The sequence below is a fragment of the Melitaea cinxia genome, chromosome 10 (genome assembly GCF_905220565.1).
Source record: "Melitaea cinxia chromosome 10, ilMelCinx1.1, whole genome shotgun sequence".
NCBI classification, from domain to species: Eukaryota; Metazoa; Arthropoda; class Insecta; order Lepidoptera; family Nymphalidae; genus Melitaea; species Melitaea cinxia.
Window position 1 is genome coordinate 13,489,706 of NC_059403.1, and position 20,354 is coordinate 13,510,059.

The 20,354-nt window shown below is 34.1% G+C and overlaps 1 protein-coding gene across 1 annotated transcript; it reads right to left on the bottom strand.

Moving 5' to 3' along the window:
- Nucleotides 1-284: 284 nt before the first annotated feature.
- On the bottom strand, nt 285-19,735 carry LOC123657001 (Usher syndrome type-1G protein homolog). Its single transcript, XM_045592605.1, has 9 exons — nt 19,529-19,735; nt 8,771-8,914; nt 7,191-7,412; nt 6,723-6,946; nt 5,689-5,849; nt 5,161-5,327; nt 4,672-4,794; nt 1,926-2,047; nt 285-1,297 (listed from the first exon to the last, which is right to left on the bottom strand). Exons 1-9 carry the CDS (start codon nt 19,549-19,551, stop codon nt 1,026-1,028), a joined length of 1,458 nt encoding a protein of 485 aa, XP_045448561.1. The 5' UTR covers nt 19,552-19,735; the 3' UTR covers nt 285-1,025.
- Between the last annotated feature and the right edge of the window lie 619 nt (nt 19,736-20,354).

Here is a 20,354-nt window from a genome sequence, read left to right on the forward strand (position 1 = left end):
TCAATATCCGTCCTTGACATTTACAAGAAATCATTTGTATTCGTAATTATCGTCGAATATTGTGTATTTTATATTTCAGTCACTTTAAATATTTGTCTAGTTAAGTGTCACTGTAAATTAATCAACTTAGATGTATTTTGGTATTACGTATTATTATTGGAGATTTTAGTATATTTTCCGTTTGAATTTGTATTTAAAATATCGAAAATAAAATTTATAAAATTGAAATATTGGTTTTAATCTAATTTTATCCATTTAATTTGATTTGTTAATAAAACAATGCATTGCGTTTTAAATGTATATTTTTTTCTATATAAAAATATTTATGGCGTATGGATGGAATGAAGTCTATCACATCACAAGACTTAATATTACAGAAATGATTTTTACTTGTCTTATTATCACTCTAGACACAAACAAACAATGAAACAGTTCAATATACAAAGAAACAACTACAATATATATAAAGTTTGTACAAAAAATTAAGTTGTTTATAAATTTAATTGTGATATTTTAATTGTACTTTCTTAATTACAAATAAAAATATAGTGTATAAAATTTTTCAACAACATTTCTTCAAAATCAAGACACATCAATTCGTTTTTAAACATTAAGATAGTTCTTGTGCACGAGAATATTTATTCTAAAAAAATCACAACACAAATCGATTTGAATATTTTAAATCACACTGGTCCCTATTAAATGCGTTTATTAATATACAAAATAATGCATAAGCATTACAAAGTTTTATGAAATGGGCCACAAAAGACAAATTTTACTGTAATGGCTCTTATATAAAATACAAAAAAAAATAATGTATTGTTCGTAATAGATAAAAAAGCGGGACAAAAATATGAATTTAATAAAAAACTTTTAAAGGAAATATGAATTTTTTAAATTCGTAGTGGAGCATGTCCATGCTACGTGACGTTGGCGAAATCATCCGTGCTACTTTAGCACTGTTGGAAGCCATTAATCTGAATGAATGGATTAAACCAATTTTGTCCGCCAGCTCATATTGTACTTTATATGGCGGTGTCGATCATAGGTCCCGGGTGTGATAACGCTTGCTTTCTCTCTTGGACGGCTGTTACTAACTTTCTGTAGGGTCCTAGAGGAAGCCCTAATGACTTCATATCGCTTTCAGTGAGCAGCATCAGGGCGTCCAAGTCTATCTGTTCGTCTTTAAATTTCTGTATGTACTGTGAAAGACCCCAAGCAGTAAGGAAGCGTTCGAGAGAAGAGTAAGCAGATTCTTCAGCTTCGGCTTCTTCGTCCGATGTTATTGTTGAACTTCCTGAATTTGCATAAATATTATAAACTTAAGATTTTAAATTAAGAACTTATGTAGCTAGCTATAAAAAGTATTCATAAAAGAATAATTACAAAATAACTGCTTCCGACTGCGTCCGACAATCGGTATTAGATTTTTTGTTGGATAAAAGTAAAACAGACGATAAAAATAATTTTTGTGTTGAAAATCGTACATCCGATAAAAAGTCGTACGTGTGCAAGTGTGTCAAGAACAATATCGGTGTATCCGCTATTACTGGTACAAAAAAACGTTCGGAAATCAACCGAGGACTGTTTCCTGTTCCTTAAATATCATTAACCCCAAAATAAATAATAAAAATAATTCTTCTTAATTCTTCTACGTGTACATAGAATGAAAATACATTCTTGTTTTCATCTTATTGGAGTTGGTCAAAAAAAATCGGGTGTAAAAATTAGGGCAATCCGTAAATAGTACGACGTAGATTGAGTTGCTAACTAAATAATAATACAAAAAAAGCCTTACACTCAACTGTCTGTATGGTCAACACAAATGTTTGCTGTGAGCAGGGATCGAACAAACAACCGCCCGTGCAACAGCCAGTACTACGGAGTATATTATATGGTCTATAATAAGTAAAAGCGGTCCTTACCAGACTGGGTGGAGTTCCACTCGGCGGGCTGGTAGGCGTGCCTCGCGGCGAGGGAGCCCGCCGAACCTATCGACAACTCCTCGCTGGCGGGCAGAGCGCTTAACGTCGCTGTTATTGACCGTCTGAAACATCACAACTCGTTGAGGTGAGTTAGTAGTAAGGTCGTGCAGGATAATGCAACTCGTGAAAATGGTACGTCTCACCTTTTTCTTCTAGTATTATTTTAGTAATTATAAACCCCAATATAAAAATTATCAGGTCAAATACCAGAATTGTAATACTTATAAATATTTACGATTCAGCCCGTAACATCCCACTGCTGGGCATAGGCCTCTTCCACCAAGTAGCATGCAGCTCTACTGGGGGTTGGCAGATATATTCCCTACTAGTAACTAGAATGACAATCGCTATCGGGTGTATATGATGAGAGACCGACAGCTTCCATGTTCTCCGAGGCACGATGGGCACCAACAAGAACAGACAAACAGACCAGAAATAAATATTTGTATAAACACAAATATCCACACCGAATGGTAAACGAACCCGCCACCGCTGGTGTTTAGGCGCCTCCGACACGGCACAAGGACCATCAACACAAGAGCAGCTTATAATAACAGCTCGATCATTTATATCGCATACACTATTTAGAAGACACTTTATTAAGTTCACAAAAAAAAAAAAAAAATTAAAGCAAAGAAACGCAACCTTGAACTTTTATAGTTGTTACCTAACAAGCATTCATTTTGTATCCATATGTTTTATTATTATAACTTATGTAAGGAGATTATTGATCTAGGTGGTATGATAAGAAATAATAAAAGAACACAACGCAATACAATTATACTAAAGAGTTACTTTACTACTTAAGTATTTTTAATAATCATTCTTTTATTATAGCATGTTAGTTTTAAACTAATATGATAAATAAATTGTTATTGACTAGCCCATTGGCGTAGTTTGTAGTGGTCATACTTTCTGATCCGCGGGTTTTGGGTACGATTCCCGCCTGAGTCTGGGTGTAATATACAAATATATATAATTTATGTATTTTTTTATGTACATTGTACCATTTATAAAAAAAAAATATTTAGCTATAGCAGTCGGCAGTTACCTATATCACAAGCATTAAGTTGCTTACTTTAAGAGCCATTTCACAATTTTACGCTCTGCAAGTTTAGGTAAATTTGGTCGCATCGCGCGAGTCGTACGAGCCGCGCGATCTTTGTGCTAGTACGTATAGTGTGACAACCAAAAGACCATCGTGATCATTTTCTGATGTATAATAAAAATTATAACTATGGTATAAAATGTTTTTTACATAATTAATTTGTTAAAAATTTCAAGTATGTTATATAACAACAGTCAATAAATTTAAAATAAAATAAGAAAATCAATTTTATGAAACAATTTTTTTAAATTGATTTAGTTTTTTTCAGTTTACGAATGAATCTAATATTTACGATATGAATAAAAAAGCATTTAATGACATCGACACCGACAAACATATTAATTAACAAATAACAAGACAAACAGATTGAAATGCCTATTTCTATTGATAGTGTGAGAAAAGAAAATTAAATTATACATTTGTTTACAGAAATTATCATTATATTATTTTACAGTCATTTTCGTAATATGTTTATTTTATTTATATTTTATTATGAAAGTATCAAATGCGTTTTATCCGCTATAACAACAGGCGCTTGGCGCGTGTGAGCGAAAGAGACGGCTGCGCAGAATTTGGCGTGGACCTTACCTCTAAGAGCGCTTGCGCTCGACTGATTTACCGGGCTTGATGCGTGGCAATATATACTATCTTTTTATTATTTAATATAAAATGTATTAAAAATAATTACATCTTTTAATTATTTTTTTTTTTTGTATTCCCTAATGATGTAAGTTTACTTTGATGAAGATAGTTCGTTAAAATTTCTTAGTTTTCTAAGAGAAATATCGCTTTTAAAATTGTACTTATTTGGAAAATATTCGTAACTTTAAATTTTTTTTATCGTTTAACAGAGATACAAATGGAATAAAAATCTATGATAGTGGACAACAAAATTATATTCCACATATTATGAAATTTTTAAAAATGGTTTCAACGTAGAGGTTATTGAAAAGTAGGACTTCAAAGTATACATTGCGACCGTTTACCCAGGGAGGAGGCTGATGAAAAGGTTAATAATTTTATACACATAATATAAAACAAAATTCTGATCTGACTATGGACTACAACAAAGGTTGCTCTATTATATTTCAAGAATATAAATTACATTATTGCATCCAACACTGAGATTAACGACGTCAAAATATTACAATTTCGCGGATTGTTACCGATTTTTGTGAAATGGCTCTTAAGGAACAGACAACCACGTGTGGTGTTATAATATGTTATATTTATTACTTATTTTATTTAATTTTAGTTTAGTTTAGTTTCTCGTAAAGCGTTGATAGAACTAAAACATATACCTATCCATTATAAGCCGGTTAAAATTTTATTTGAACTAAATTTATTCAACTATTTTTTTTAAAGTTAAATTGTAAATATTTTGGTTTTGTAAAATTTTAATATAATATCGACCATTATCATCAATAAATTACATTTCTTTAATGAAAAACATTTAGTAAACTATTTACTGACTATTACTAGATTACTTTCATATGCCAGACTTAATTTTATCTCATTTTATAATAGGAGTCACGCAGAACATTACATTTATAGTTTAAAATTTGTTATGTAGTATACCTGAATGCAACACTTCCGAAGCCCGGTCTATCAAATATACTAGCTGGCTCTTGCAATAGCACTTCTTGTCCAATACCGCTGTCTTCTGCTTGTGCTGCTAAGAAATCGGGTTGGCTGGCCGATCTGAAGAATAAATTATTATTAATACGTACAACTTATAAAGCTTTTTAATAAATCATAATTATATAAGAGTTGTTTGTGTAGAAGTGTCTGCGTCTGACGTGGTTCGATCTTGCATTGTACTAATGGGCTGCAATTGAGTAAATACACAGTGACTTTAGTGGCGACTTCTATAGTCAAGTACATTTTATCTGCCTTATCATTCGGCGTGTCGGCACTACCTCTCTAGCAGGGCTTTCTTTGCCATGTTTTTATTTAAACATCAAAACTATTTCTTACAATTTAATCAATAATCCCTATGATGGCCAATAGTTGGCGCATGAAAAAAACATTACGTTTTATTATATGGGTAAAGAAATAAGGTCGTACCTAGTGAGGGTCTGCTTCCTGGGCTCGGCTTCGCTGAAGACGTCAGCCACGGCGCCGCGTTGCTGCGGGCCGGCGCCGAACGTCCCCACGTACATTACTTCCGAGTCACGTCGGAGCCCGCTCAGTGACGTCACCGAGCGACGACCCGTCGTCTCCACCTCGCCTACCTGTCAATTAATTAATACTTAAATTTTTTTTTAACTTTATTCAAATACGCTTCAAAAGCACATTTGAAGCGTCATTTTACAAATTAAAATTTTAACTATCGTTAAAATTTAAGCTTTTTTCCGTTGTCGTACTTCTGTACAAATACAAATATCGATTTCGAGCGGGAATCGAGCACGCAAACCACCGGTGTTTAGGCGCCGATACGTACCACTACACCAGAGCGGTTGTTTTTTTAAATTAAATGTCAGAGTAACTTTTAAAGGGGCTCGGTGTTTCCTTTCCTCACATGTCTTTCACTTAACTATAAACATATAAATAGATAATATAATTATCACACTTATTTCAAAGTTTGATAGTAACCTTAAAATCGTCCTTCCCTGGTGTGTTCTTGCCCAGGGTACCGTTTTTCAGTTTACTGGCGAGAGCCTTCTTGTACACCGCGCCGCGCCCCCTTGCGCCCGAGTTCACCGTGCCCACTAGGGCGCTGTACGTAGGTCGCGGTTGTTCATCTAAGAGATTTCCTGGAAAATGATACATAAGACTTCATATAACTTTACAGTTTGAGTAAAGTTATGTTATCGTACCTTAAATATTGCGCCCATTAAGATTTTTTTTTTGGGTTTTCAAATAATAACCATAGACCCATAAACACCACATACCACAAATCCATAAACATGGGATATTCTTAACTATAAATAATCAATAACTACTATAGAAACACTTCCTGAAGTTTATGTTGTATATATTTGATTAAATATTAATTTAAGATCAACTTAAAAATATACACATCTCGTGACATGAACATGTCATAGTTGTAACGAATTTAGTGTGGTTATATTTATGTGTTAATTTAATAAAAAAAAAAAAAAAAAATATTATTATAATTATACTCACTCACTCATTCAGTCTATGGCAGTCTACCGCTGAACGTAGGCCTCTACAAGTTCGCGCCAAAAATGGCGTGAACTTATGTGTTTTGCCCATAGTCAACACGCTGGGCAGGCGGGTTGGTGACTGCAGGGTTACTATTATATTGTTCACTACTAAATATTTCAAATAAATGCAAAGCAAATGCACAGTAATGAATTTTGTTTTAAAATTGTGGGCGCGCAGGAGAAGGAAATTCATTGGTCGTATTCCAGTGACGCGTCAAAATTACCTACATGCGTTGTCTCAGGGACTTAATGTTTAAGATGTTCGATTGCTTATACTTGAAAACTTCTATTGCCTTCTTAGCGTTTATACATACCATTGTTATATATATATATTTATTTTGTATTACCTTTTTGGGTAGTAAAGAAAAACAGGGTGGTCCTATTCGTGTGACGGGGTGTGTATATCTAATTTATATATTACATATGATTGCATCTTACATCAAATATAGTTATACAAACCTTGACTTGAAGACCGAGTCATTTTTGCCTTAAGAGCCATCAGCACATTACTGGGTCTATGAGGCATCGTTGGTATGTCGTCGTAACCAGTCTCCCATTCTTTAGTCAATTTTTTCAATTCCTTTTCCGCCATTACTTCTGCTTTACTTTGTCTTTTAAGGTACTGCTTTTGTAATTTTTCATGTTCCTTTTTTGCTTTTTCTTTCAGTGACTTTGCTTTCTTCCTGTAAATTAAAAAAAACTTTTTGTTAAGTACTTAAATTTCTTTTTAAATTGAATTGAATAAATTTTTAAATATTTTCAAACGTTTTTGTAGAAAATATTTTTGACTGATTCTGATTTCAATGATCGAAATGTAAAACTATGTTTTTATATTACATTATTATTTTATAACAAATTATGACTATCCTCATCTTGATTTGATAACAATAATACAGCATTAAATTTTAGGTGTTATAAAAAACGTACTTGTCACTATTCTCGAGTTTCCCTTGCGCTTGATCAAGAAAACGTAAGATGTCGTCTCTTCCATTGATACCAGCTAGTTCCTGCGCCGTATGTCCGTCTACGTCTATGGCATACAAGTTAGCTCCGAAGTTTACAAGGAACGTCACACATTCCTTATGTCCCCTAGCCGCGGCGAGATGAAGTGCCGTGTTACCAAAATAATCGGCTTTGTCAGGTTCGCCTCTGAAAATACATTGCATTTAATAAAGTGTGCCTTTTTAACGTATCATGAGTATGTTATTTTCTTAGGGTTTTTTTAAATTTCTTGGTTTCTTTTCTAATGTTTACGCGAATTTCATTCCATATCCAAAACGTCGCTTTCGGGCTTTTAAAAACTTAATAAATCGCGTAAAATCCGAAAAAGTTGTTCATTATAATTCTTGATTTCTGTTTTTTGTTCACGTGTTAATATTAGAAATCAGTTTTTGGTACTAAACCAGGCTTAGGTATATTAGATATACCTACATACATTATACGTGAACTAATAATAACTAGAAATACATTAGCTAGTAATACATTATCCGTAACGTTGCGATAATAGTTAAAACGAGTTGTCTAGATGAAATGATTGTGCACTAATCTTCATAGACAAGAACCCCTTTTAATATGGCAAATGTTTTTATAGATAGTATTATGACTTTTATGTTTGCATTTTATGTTTGGAGTTCGTTACCTTCCACGTCAGTTCGAAACCAGGAAAAACATTTTATTTAAGTCACTGCTGGCATAAGCCCATTTGTCCATAGGAGAAGAATGCAAAAATTTGGACACAAAAATATTCAAAGTCCAGATTGAACAACCTAAATGGACTATTAGTAAAATGTGTTAAAAAATATTGTTTGTATGTCTGTAACGCTAACGGTTGGCGTCACTTTTGCAACATTTTTCATTGATGCTCCACTCTTATTGGTTGCATCATGATATTATGTAGTCTATATGTACGTAGACTTCTTCAATATATGGGCTAACCAAAAATAAAACTTTTTTTTAATTCAATTCGAACTAGTTTTCTATTATTCTTTTAATGTTTGAGTTGCTAACCTAACGTGGATTTTAAAATACAATATTGTATTTCACCCATATTAGTACTACGTAGGTACTACTTTGTACTTAGTAATTAAGAGAAAATTTATAAAACATCATATGTAGAATAGTTATTTGAAAAGAAGTTGCTCTTTTAGCGATAATGTGGCCTTTCTACATCTTTTTATTATTATTATCGTGTGCTGGAATTTTGGTGTACAATAAAGAACATACATTATTACTTTTATAATATTTTTACAACATTAGAAAGCAAATAGAAAATTATTGATATTAAAATTATAATTGACACTTTCTTATAACCAAATCAATATCATTGATAAAAAAAAACGACTGTATTTAGATATATTTATAAATAATAGATAACACAGTATTTATTGTTGAAATACAAGATAACATTTAAGTTATAAGCATTATTTTATATTATTTCCGTTTGTTGTTAATATTGTTGAGTATTATTTGCACATTTAAATGAAACCAAGATATTGAGTACTTCTTACCCTCTTCCGCACAGCAGTCTCAATGCTTCTATGTGACCCTCGAAAGCCGCCCACAGGGTCGGCGTCATACCCGACTCATCTTTGTTGTTGCATTCTTTTCTCGTCGCCTCGCGGAGTACGTCCAGGAGTCCATCTTTGGCAGCTCTGAAGGAATAAAGAACAATGTTTAATAGATCATTCAAAGTGAAACCGTTGGCTGATAGACGAGTAGAGTCATTGTGTTTATCCTAAAATAATATAATAATAATAATAATAATAATAATAAACGCTTCACACTCATCGATCCCCAGTAGGATTTTATCCTGTTTTGGGGGTGTGGAAAGACACAATACACAAGCACAACTCCCGGACCACAACAAACATCTATATGGCCGATACAAATGTCTGTCGTGAGCGGGAATCGAACCCGCGACCGCTAGCGCAACAGCTAGTGCTATGACCGCTGCGCCAATAAAAATCCTGAACAGTTGGTTTGTTGTTTAACCGCACGTCCAAATAGAAAAACCCATTTTCCTTTAAATCTTATGTTCATCGAGGTTAGTGCAAGAGATCTAACCATGACAAGGAGCATCGAATAATCCATAAAACCAATTGGACGAGTATATCTACTTATAGCGAAGAATTTCCAAATGAGCAAAAACAAAAAACTAGACTTCTTAACTTTGTTTAAAAAAATAAAGTATAATGTAACAATTGTACCGCTAAATAGAACATACTATAATAAGCATAAAATTATAACAATAGTATAAATGCAAACGACCGGAAGCAATGAAAAGTGAAGCGTGTCACGACCAGGTAACAATAGTTAATAATGACTTTCACCGTGATGAGGCAATGTCGCCGTGTGAACAGTCTCCCAACGTTTGCTTACGCAGCTCCTAGACGTAATTATGATGTACATTGCGAGATCGAGCAAGCAGTGCGAGCTTAGTAACGCAGAGTTCAAACTAAGGCAAAATATCACTTGCTTTAATTACACTACTTAGATTTCGTAAAACACGATTGTTCACTAACAAGAACGCGAGAGTCCATTATTCTGTTACAAATAAGCGCAAAATCTTATCTCCATTTTAGCATTACAATATTATTATTGTCAACTTGCTTGGTACTTTTTAGGCAACTTTGCATTTTGAGTTTAAGGTTTGAAACCTAAACCTTAACTGAGGTAGCGCAGAGCAGGAATTTCCTGCTCAAAATATGGAGCAGCCCGACTGGGGTAGTACCTCGACCTTACAGAAGATCAAAGCTAAATAATACTGTTTTCAAGCAGTATTGTGTTCCTGTTGGTGAGTAAGGTGACCAGAGCTCCTGGGGGGGATTGGGGATTTGATCGGCAACGCGCTTGCGATACTTCTGATGTTGCAGGCGTCTTTAAGCTACGATAATCTCTTACCATCAGGTGAGCCGTACGCTTGTTTGCCGACCTAGTGATATAAAAAAAAACCTAATTCACATCTAATCAAAAAATGAGTGTTTTATTTATGAAAGTTAATTTCCTAATAGCAAATTATGGTAAAATTACGTCAACGATATGTTGAAATTATTATTATTATTCATAGCAATTGACTGGTATTTTAACTGATAAACTTATCAGACATTATTAAGGATTATCGTAAATTAACTGTGTATTACTAATAAGAATGGATTTTATCGGTTGTACGTAATCGATCGACGTAATTGTTGTAGCAAATAATTATATCGGAAACACAAATGTAAAACGATAAGCGAAATTTTATGAACCATCGGCAATATGACTCTGTAAGAGGATGATTGGGTGAGCATTCCCGTCACTGTTAATCGTTTCATTCGACGCAATATTGGAAACTACCACTTTGCATTGCTTAGTGTCTTAGGTTACTACTACTTTGGAAAGACACCTAAGCCTATGGTAGCACGACAAATCTGCATAAATATTTAAAATTTATCTCAGCAGTTTACTTCTTGCAAAACTTAGAGTAAACATTACTTCTTTTTTAGAATTTCTTCTTCGGGATAATATATCCCTTAATATATATCAGATAATCAGTGCCGCTGTCCTAAAAGATGTAGCTGTGCGAAGATTCTTACTAATCTTTGACTTATTTATTACTACTAAAATCGAGAATAGAGAAATAATAAAATGGCGATGAGAAGTCTAAGTGATTAAATTTGTTTAATTTTAATTTTTTTTTTTGTTAACTTACTTAAAATTGAACGACAACTATTTAAATGTAGGGTTTTAGTATATTTTTTAAAGAATAATACTTATTTTATAAAGTAAAAACTGAAAAGAACTGAAAGTACTGGGAAATCCCGGTTCCATTAATACAAAGTACCGAAAATTCCGGTTCTCAAAAACAGACCGGTTCTGGAAGCCCATATAACCGGTACGTGAAAAATAGCCAAGTCAAATCTTGAACCTGAATTATATCCCGAGTGAAGTCATAACTTGGTTCTCGATTCTTTAGTCGAATACGAGAATAATGCAATATTTAATTAAGCTCTTGTCATTTCACATTTATGTTTTTGATTGGATTAGTTTAATTTTACTATGTAATGATACCTACTATTTTAACATTCTAACGTCCTGTTTCATCATCCTTTTTCATTGTGTCCTTAATATTTAATGTCAAATATTAATTATTTTCTGTTAATTTATTTTTGGTGCTGTGTGGCTACGGCACTAAAGAATTTAGCCACCCCCTCTCTTCCCGTGGGTGTCGTAAGAGGCGACTAAGGGATAACAAGGTTCCACAACCACCTTGGAACTTAAGAAGCCGACCAACGGCGGGATAACCATCCAACTGCTGGCTTTGAAATACACAGGCCGAAGACGGGCAGCAGCGTCTTCGGTGCGACAAAGCCAGTACTGCGGTCACCAACCCGCCTGCCCAGCGTGGTGACTATGGGCAAAACACATGAGTTCACGTTATTTTTGGCGTAAACTTGTGGAGGCCTATGTCCAGCAGTGGACTGTATAGGCTGTAATGAATTTATTTTTTATTTTATTAAAAATAAAAAAATATCCTATTTTATAAAATATTTTAATTGTGATTGACATGAGATCAAAGACATGACTAATAGGTATGAGTGGTTATTCACCTCGTGAATAATCATACAAATCCGTACTACGGTTATAGCGCGGTGATGTTGACAAAAATCGAACCAATTTCACAGTTACGTATTTTTATGTCGTCTGTCGTCTGTGTATTGCGGTCGGTCGCTTTTTATTTTTTTTTAAATATGTTGTCAAAAAATGTTGTAGTTACTGCACAGATTTTTCCAAAATATTTATTAGAGGTGAATTGTGTGCCAGATAAAAGATTTTTTTTTCAGACAATGCATGCTAAAACATTTAATAACAAAATAAGCGGTTGTTTCATCTAAAATCTAGAAACGCAAATATCGAGAAGCGTATTAGATGCAACCCAAATTTGCTCTTTCTAATTAAAGTTTTACTTGTCGGTTCATGCAGATTCACATTGTTTCATACTTATAGGTAAATTGGAGTTCATTGTTACGAACAATTAGGTACATACAAATTCACATGACTACATATATTGTGGTATGTGATAAGAACATAAAACAAACGTAACTCAACATTCATTAACTATTTGTGTGCATATTATTTACATTTAAAGCTGTCACAGTTGCTATAGTATCGCGACACCTGCAATCGATAAGCTCATAATGGCATTACACGTAAATGCATCTAATTCTCATGACGTTAGGTTTTAAATCGTTTATATAAAATGTTATCCCTCATACAGTGGACTCACTGAAGCGTACAAGAGTAGGGTGAAATATTGTGGTTATACGCTGATAAGTTTCATACCACCGATGTTTTTATAAACGAAAAAGTTATTGGAACCTTTGGAACATATTGGAATTTGAGTGTCTGTATATATTTTAACATAATATTTACTTAAAAGTGAATTTATATACGTAAATTAAAATGAAACATTAGTTGTGCTCTAAATTTGAGAAATACTGGATCCATTCTAATCGATTTTTTCAATGTTTTCAAACACTTTGGAGAAGATTCTTGCAGTGTGAAAAAATATTAAAGTTATTATTAAATATATACAGATAAATACTAATTTTTAAATAGTATTTATTTGTATGTTATACGCGTGTTTTTTTTTCATTCGGTTTAAAAAGCTATTTTATGAAGAAAGGTATGAGGGTGGGAAAAACAAAGGAGAGAGAGAGAGAGAGAGAGAGAGAGAGAGAGAGAGAGAGAGAGAGAGAGAGAAACAAAATAGTCATATAGAAAGTATGAGGAAATAAGTAAGTCTAGTTCACTGTCACAGAAATATCATATTAAGAGTTCATCATCTTTTCAGCCTATCGTAGTCTAGTGCTGGTCATCCTAAGCTCGTGCCAGATATCCTGGTTTTCCGCAATCCTCATCCAGCCTCCACCGGCAATCTTACGTAAAACGTCGGTCCAGCGGGCCGGAGGACGTTCCACATTGCCTTTGCCAACACACAGTCTCCACTCCAGGACAAGTCTACTCCAGCGGCCATGCTATAGGCTATGTCGGTTACTTTTGTGCTCTCGCGGATAGTCTCATTTCTAGTCCTATCTTCGAGAGAAATCTCAAGCATAGCCCGTTCCATTGCACGTTGTGAGACGTTAAGCGGTATGGCCTAGGTACACATAATCCTGAACAACTTCGAGAAAGATACCATCGACCGATATCGTTCTCGGTATGACTTCGTTGTTAAACATAACTTTTGTTTTATCCAAGTTCATAACGAGACCGACTCGTCGGGAGGACTCGTTTAAGCCACTCAGCATTTGGCCTAGCTCATCCAACGTCTCCGCAAAGATGACGATATCATCTGCCTAAAAATGGTGATAGATGTATTTGCCGTTGACGTTGATGCATCGTTCTTCCCAATCCAAGGTTTTAAAGACATCCTCCAGCGCAGTGGTAAATAGTTTCGGTGGATCGTGGATCTTCGGTGTCCCGAGTTTTAGGCTTGCGTGCGCTCGAGGAGTATAGCTGTCTATACAATTTCTCGACCTCTTCTCAGATCTGAGGGCGAGAGCAAACGGTTCTGCCATCCACTGTTTTGAGCATCGCAAGAAGGCTTCTCCCTAATGGTCTTTGGAAAACTTTATACTTATATTCTGCTTTATAAGAGCAGTAATGTCTCTCGTATTAGAGCAGCGGAGGTCTCTGCGTACAAGTTTCCGTATGCTCTTGGAAAGAGCCCTCGGTTCTGGCGAAGCTACTTAAACAGCGGGTAACTCGCGCCTCAACCGTATCAGATCCAAGACCTCGGGAGAAAGTTTGAACTGCTACGTTGATTTCGTCGGCGTAAAGTGTCTGCGACCCAGTGTACACACCGTTTTTAACACGTTGTCGGCCATCTCATTAAAAGTTACTAATCCGATTTCAAAATATGTCTTTGTTTGGAAGTCTGTTTATCTAGAAGTTCAAGCTTCAAGCATCAGTCACATTATGACTTCTATGAATTTGGAAATATTTAATTATACAAGTAGGGATAGAACGAACGTTTGAGACGCCGAGGGTAGTATAGTAATGTACTAGCTTCCCGCTCGCATCTTCAACCGCTTGGTTTACACAACATTGGCTGTTCCTTTTTTTTTTTTTTTCGTTAAAATATAGCTTGTCGTAAATCATTCTAGTACTTTTTCAATTTATCAGTCACAAACATCCAAAAATACAAATCCTTCCTCTATAACATTAGTTGAGAAATAAATAACTAAAGTTCACATATTTATAATTTTATAAATATGTGAACTTTAGTTATTGACTTCTTTATTATTATTTATTTAACTTATCATCTTTTATTGTGAAATGTGCAGATATTCTTGCCTACCCATTAAGTATACTTTATAACAAATCTTTTAAGGAATATATAGTTCCGTCTGTTTGGAAACAAGCTTACATTGTACCAATACACAATTAAGTGTTAAAAACTAAAATTGAAAACTATAGACCGATTTCGATCCTGAATACGTTTAGTAAAGTTCAAGAAAAAATTGTTTACAGGGCTTTGTATCCTATTGTTTAACAGATATTCCGCAGGAACAGCACGGGTTCACTAAGGGTCGTTCTACTCTCACCAATCTATCGGTCTTCACAAATAAAATATTAAAAATTATGAGTGATCGCTTTCAGGTTGATGTAATTTATACAGACTTTGAAAAGGCTTTCGATCGCGTGGATCATGTCATACTTCTTCAGAAGCTATTTTCTTTAGGTATTTGTGGAGACTTGGATCGGTGGTTCAAATCTTATATTACCAATCGATCTCAAGCAGTTGTCGTTGGCAGTAGCAAATCTAATTATATTACGATTGATTCTGGGGTTCCTCAAGGATCGTTGCTTGGGCCTTTGTTGTACTCTATATACATATATGATTTAGGCAATTGTATCCAGAACTCTAAATTCATTTTATATGCCGATGACGCCAAATTTTACAAAAGAATACAGTCAATCGAGGACTGCTTATTACTTCAAGATGATTTATATAGACTAAGCAAATATTGTAGGGAAATCCGTATAACTATAAATGTAAGCAAATGTACTCACATTACTTTTTCACGCAATAGAACCGACTATTGTGGTACCTACAAATTTAAAGCTGCTACAATCAAGAAGGTTTCTTCTGTTGTTGACCTGGGCGTCACGTTGGATCAAAAAATGACTTTCTCTGCACACATAGACCGCACACGAGATAAAAGCTATAAAGCCCTGGGATTTGTGATGCGGGTCTCGAGAGAATTTAATAACATAAATACAATAAAATTGCTTTATTTTTGCTATGTTCAAAGTCTCCTGGATTATTGTTCTTCCGCCGTATGGAATCCCCAGTATGTAACATATGTTCAGGTTTTGGAAAAAATTCAACGTAAATTTGTTCAATATTTAAATGTTCGCATTAGACATAGGGATTCGAAATGAAACCTCGTGTGCTCATTATAAAAAGACCACCTTGGAAGATCGCCGTAACGTAGCGGATATTATGTTATTACATGACATCTGTTCTAATTCTATTAATTGCATTCAGTTAACATCAGATATGTTACAGTTTTATACTCCAAGCAGACGTACCAAGCTCACGAATCTCTTTCATGTTCCCCTTTGTGGCTCAAACTATAGCAGGAATTCAATAAGATGTCGACTGTCACGACAGTATAACAAGTTGTTTTCTGAGATTGACCTTTTTTCCACATCTAGAAGTGCCTAAAAGGGCTGTAATAGAGAAACTTGCTAGCAAGTATGAATAATCTACACAGTCACTTACCCATACCCACATCCACTTACATACAAATACAAAGGTATACACACTCACAAAATTACACATACACATCTGCACATTATTGACCACGGATATTTTACATTTTATATATTTCTCATTTTTATTGTAACTGTGTTTTACTGCCTCAACTCAACTTTGACTACCTCAACTGTGTAATTTAAATAATGTAAAATCCGAAATTGGCTTTTGTTTGGATACTCTGTATTGGTTTAAGAAACATAAAATATAACTGTGGATTTTTGTACCAATAAATAAATAAATAGATAAATTAGATTACACCATACCAATAAAGAATTTTAATCCATATTACGAAAAAAGACTAATATATATAGATAAAAGTTTAATATATTGTCAGAACGATAAGATATTAACTCTGACGTGTAATAAAAGTAGTACTGAACTTGAACTTGAAAAAGTTATTTTATTTGTTAATAATTGTTTTTGCTTAACGAGTAATATAACGTGCGCAGCCGATAGCCAAATAAAGTAATATTTCGTTGAAAAGTTGATTTTGTCCGTTAAGATTTGACAAAGTTGCTTTTTTTATTTCATTGTTAGAGGTACAAATTTTATCCCTGACTGTTACCTGCATGGTAAGCGGTTACCGCAGCTTATAGACACCTGGAATAACAGATCATCGCAAGCACATTTCCAACCTTACGGTCAACCTTCCCCAGGGGCTCTCGCCACATTACTCACCATAGGAATACAGTCCACTACACAGATCAGTCTCATTTAGCTCTGATCGTCTTAAGGTTGAGGTGCAAACTCAGGTGTGCTGCTCCACATTTTGAGCAGTCATTTGTATTTCTTGCTCTGCTCTTCCTCAATAAAACTACCTAAGGGGTCGTCCATTAATCACGTGAGACTCGTAAGGGTTTTGGAAAAACATCACGAAATAATTGAAAATTAATTAAATGATATTGAAATTTCTATTTGTACCACAATGCCGAATTTTTCAAAATTTAGTCACATTATACCTGTATTTAAAGATAATATTCTGATAATTTCAATTTAGTTTGCAAAAAAATACACGTGTTTTTTTTTGGTTGGGGTCTCAGTCTAATATGTCACCACATACTACCAAGGTAATAGGGGGCTAAATTTTGTTAAAAACATCACGTTATTATTAGAAGACCCCTCTAAATAGATTATTTGAAAAATTCAATATTGCTGACGGAAGCAGAATTCACGTCCGAATATTGAAAAATATTGATAAGACAAGATTACTGGCATCATTTTCATGTTTAATCGGAATACCCGTTGAATCCGTTAATTTAATCCGTGCAGAACCTTAAATGTCTTTAAATGTTATAATTATTCATATTAAATTATTGATAAGCGTTTTAATATTTTAACAATATGATATAAAAAAATACATTTCATGATCAGGGCTCTCTGGCCGGTAGTTCACAATGAGTGACGTTTACGGAAATGTAAGGTTGTAAGAAACACGGTTCGCGCACTCCCAAAAGGTTCAACGCCCTGTTTCTGACGAACTAACCGGATTGATTATCACTCATTTGATTTATAGGTATGATTGTTAATTGTTTTAAAATATAATAACAATAAGTAATACTTAAAATTTTGTTGAAATCAGTCAAAAATAAATGATAACTGTCTTTTCGTATTTATTTTTTGATGTTGCGAACAACGAACGAAAGTAACTAAATTAGGCATATAGATATAACACAACATAGTGAAAAAGACGGTGTGTACACTGGATCGCAGACATTTTCCGCCGACGAAATCAACGTAGCAGTCTATACTTAGGCCATACTATCTATCTAGGCCGCAAAAATTTCGAGAAGAACGCCGATAGGAGGATTCGGTTGGGCTGGGCGTCGTTTGGCAAATTTCTTCGAGTTTTCCCTTCGAAAATTCCCCAATGCTTGAAGACAAAAGTCTTGGAGCAATGCATCCTGCCTGTTTTACCACACGGAGCCGAGACATGGCCACTGACAAGGGCAGTCGCCTTGTCAGTGTCCACAAGTTTAAAGTCGCTCAACGTGCAATGGAACGGGTTATGCTTGGCGTTTCTCTCAAGATAGGATTAGAAATGAGACTATCTGCCAGAAAACGAAAGTAACCGACATAGTCCACAGAATTAGCAAATTGAAATAGCAGTGGGCTGGTCCTCTGTGTCGCACCGATAGCCGTTGGAGCAGACGTGTCCTGGAGTGGAGACCGCGTCTTGGCAAACGCACGGCTGCTGGTCCGGCAATCTACGTAAGATTGCGGGAGTAGGCTGGATGAGGATTGCGGAAAACCGGGATGTCTGGCGCGAACTTGGGGAGGACTATGTCCAGCAGGGGACTGCGATAGGCTGAAGTGATGGTGATGATGAAATGTACTTATACACTAATCAGAAGTTGTCAAAGCATTAACTTTTTTTAACTCGGGTGACGGATTTAAAAGCTAAGATTATCATTAAATTTGTAAAAGCTAAGATCTACTTCGTTCACTAGCGGTAATGCAGTAGTGGGAGCGAGTAGTAACCATAAGTGTTGAGCAATCTTACGTAATAGACGCGTAAAACCGCGAGTTACGTCTAGTTCTATTAATTATTATAAAATACTTAATATCAATTAATTATCATTATGCTTTTATAATTTTTCAAATTACACTTGCGTTCTTCGCACGCATCCGGAAGAAGCCTGTCGGAACAGTCCGTTCATTATAGAAATTGGATATCACTTCCAGTACTTAGCTAGAGAAGTAGAGACTATCCGATTTCTAGTTAGCACGCACTCAAATATGAGATTAAATGAGAACTATTCTTAACACATCTACTTAAGGCCTATTCTTGTATGAAACAAGCTTTTTGTTCCAGTACACTTTAGTTGTTTACATTTTTTTATCACAACTGCCTTTCTAAACAAATCTTTGGATAGAAAATAGATTCACTTCGATTTATTACGTCTAGAAATTAGTCGTGGTTTGATAATTTGTTGTCTATTTGTATATCTTTATAAGTATTATAATAATATTAGATTCAAGGTAAATAAGGAACGGAATTTCCTTATAAACGAGATCGTTGTTTTACAAAAATTTAAATATTTTGTTGCGAAGTGATAAGCCTTTTTGTATGGAATAAGATTTCCTCCTTTATTTTTAAATAATTTAGATGAATAATTCCATGCGCCATGTGAACTAGCGTGAAGTAATTATTTTAATTAGCTATCTTCTTAATTTAATTCAATGAATAAGTAATACGACTAAGGCGCTGGAGCATTTTAAAATAACGTATAGAAACAATATACGAGTTCACTCTCTTAATTTACATTGAGTTATGGTTTTGTTGTATATTACAAATGGGAATACAATTTTCTTTTTCATATAGAGGTCTAAAATTCATCATTTCGATTACAATACCTGTTAGACATATCGATGAATAATACAATCTTATCTTTGCAACTGGTCAGATAATAGGAATAGTAATCGAAATACCTAAATTAGGTACTGTCCACGTACTTACTTGTGAAACCTATCCGTAGTCATTTTGCCCTTTTTACACTGTATTTTTATTCTTCTCAAAAAACTTGGGCAAGTTTGTTCAACTCATTTTCAAGAACTTGGTTAAATACCGCAAAATTGATAATGCGAGAAAGTTTTGCTTTGTCACACTTTATTCCACAATTATTTTTATCTTTATTTTTATTTTAATCACAAATTTCATTTAAGTAACAGAAGTTTTTTCTGTATTTTTGCAAAAAATAGATATTTTTTAATACAATATTTTCTTGCAATACAATTATTTCGTTTACGAATAAATTATTTATTTAATTGAATAAATATAAATACTGTTATTGTAGACAATTCAAAGTTTATTGTGGTTACAACGAACTTATATGTACACCTGATTCGTGAGAAAAAAAACGAATACTGACTAAACCACAGTGAACATAGTTGCAATAAATATCAATGACCTCGTTTATGGCTATCAGAGCCATCTACTGTCTATACGTAGAACTTTATCTTAAAAACACAGTATATTAACAATAGTAATGCCACCTGCTGTCAAGTAGTAAAAGTAATATTCTAACTTTTTGCCGCTAGATGGCGGCTGTTTTTACGAGTACGTTATTTAATTTTAGATTCTAATAATTTAAAATCTCTTATGATTTCAACGAGGTCATCATTTGTGCAGAAAAGTATCAACAAAAATTATAATGATAAATAAAAATTTTAATACCATAAAACAAAGTTTATAGAATAATTTTAATGCATTTAACAAAATATGTTATGGCACACAAATACGTGTATGGGTTAATACCTCAGAGGTATAAAAAAAAATGAAATGG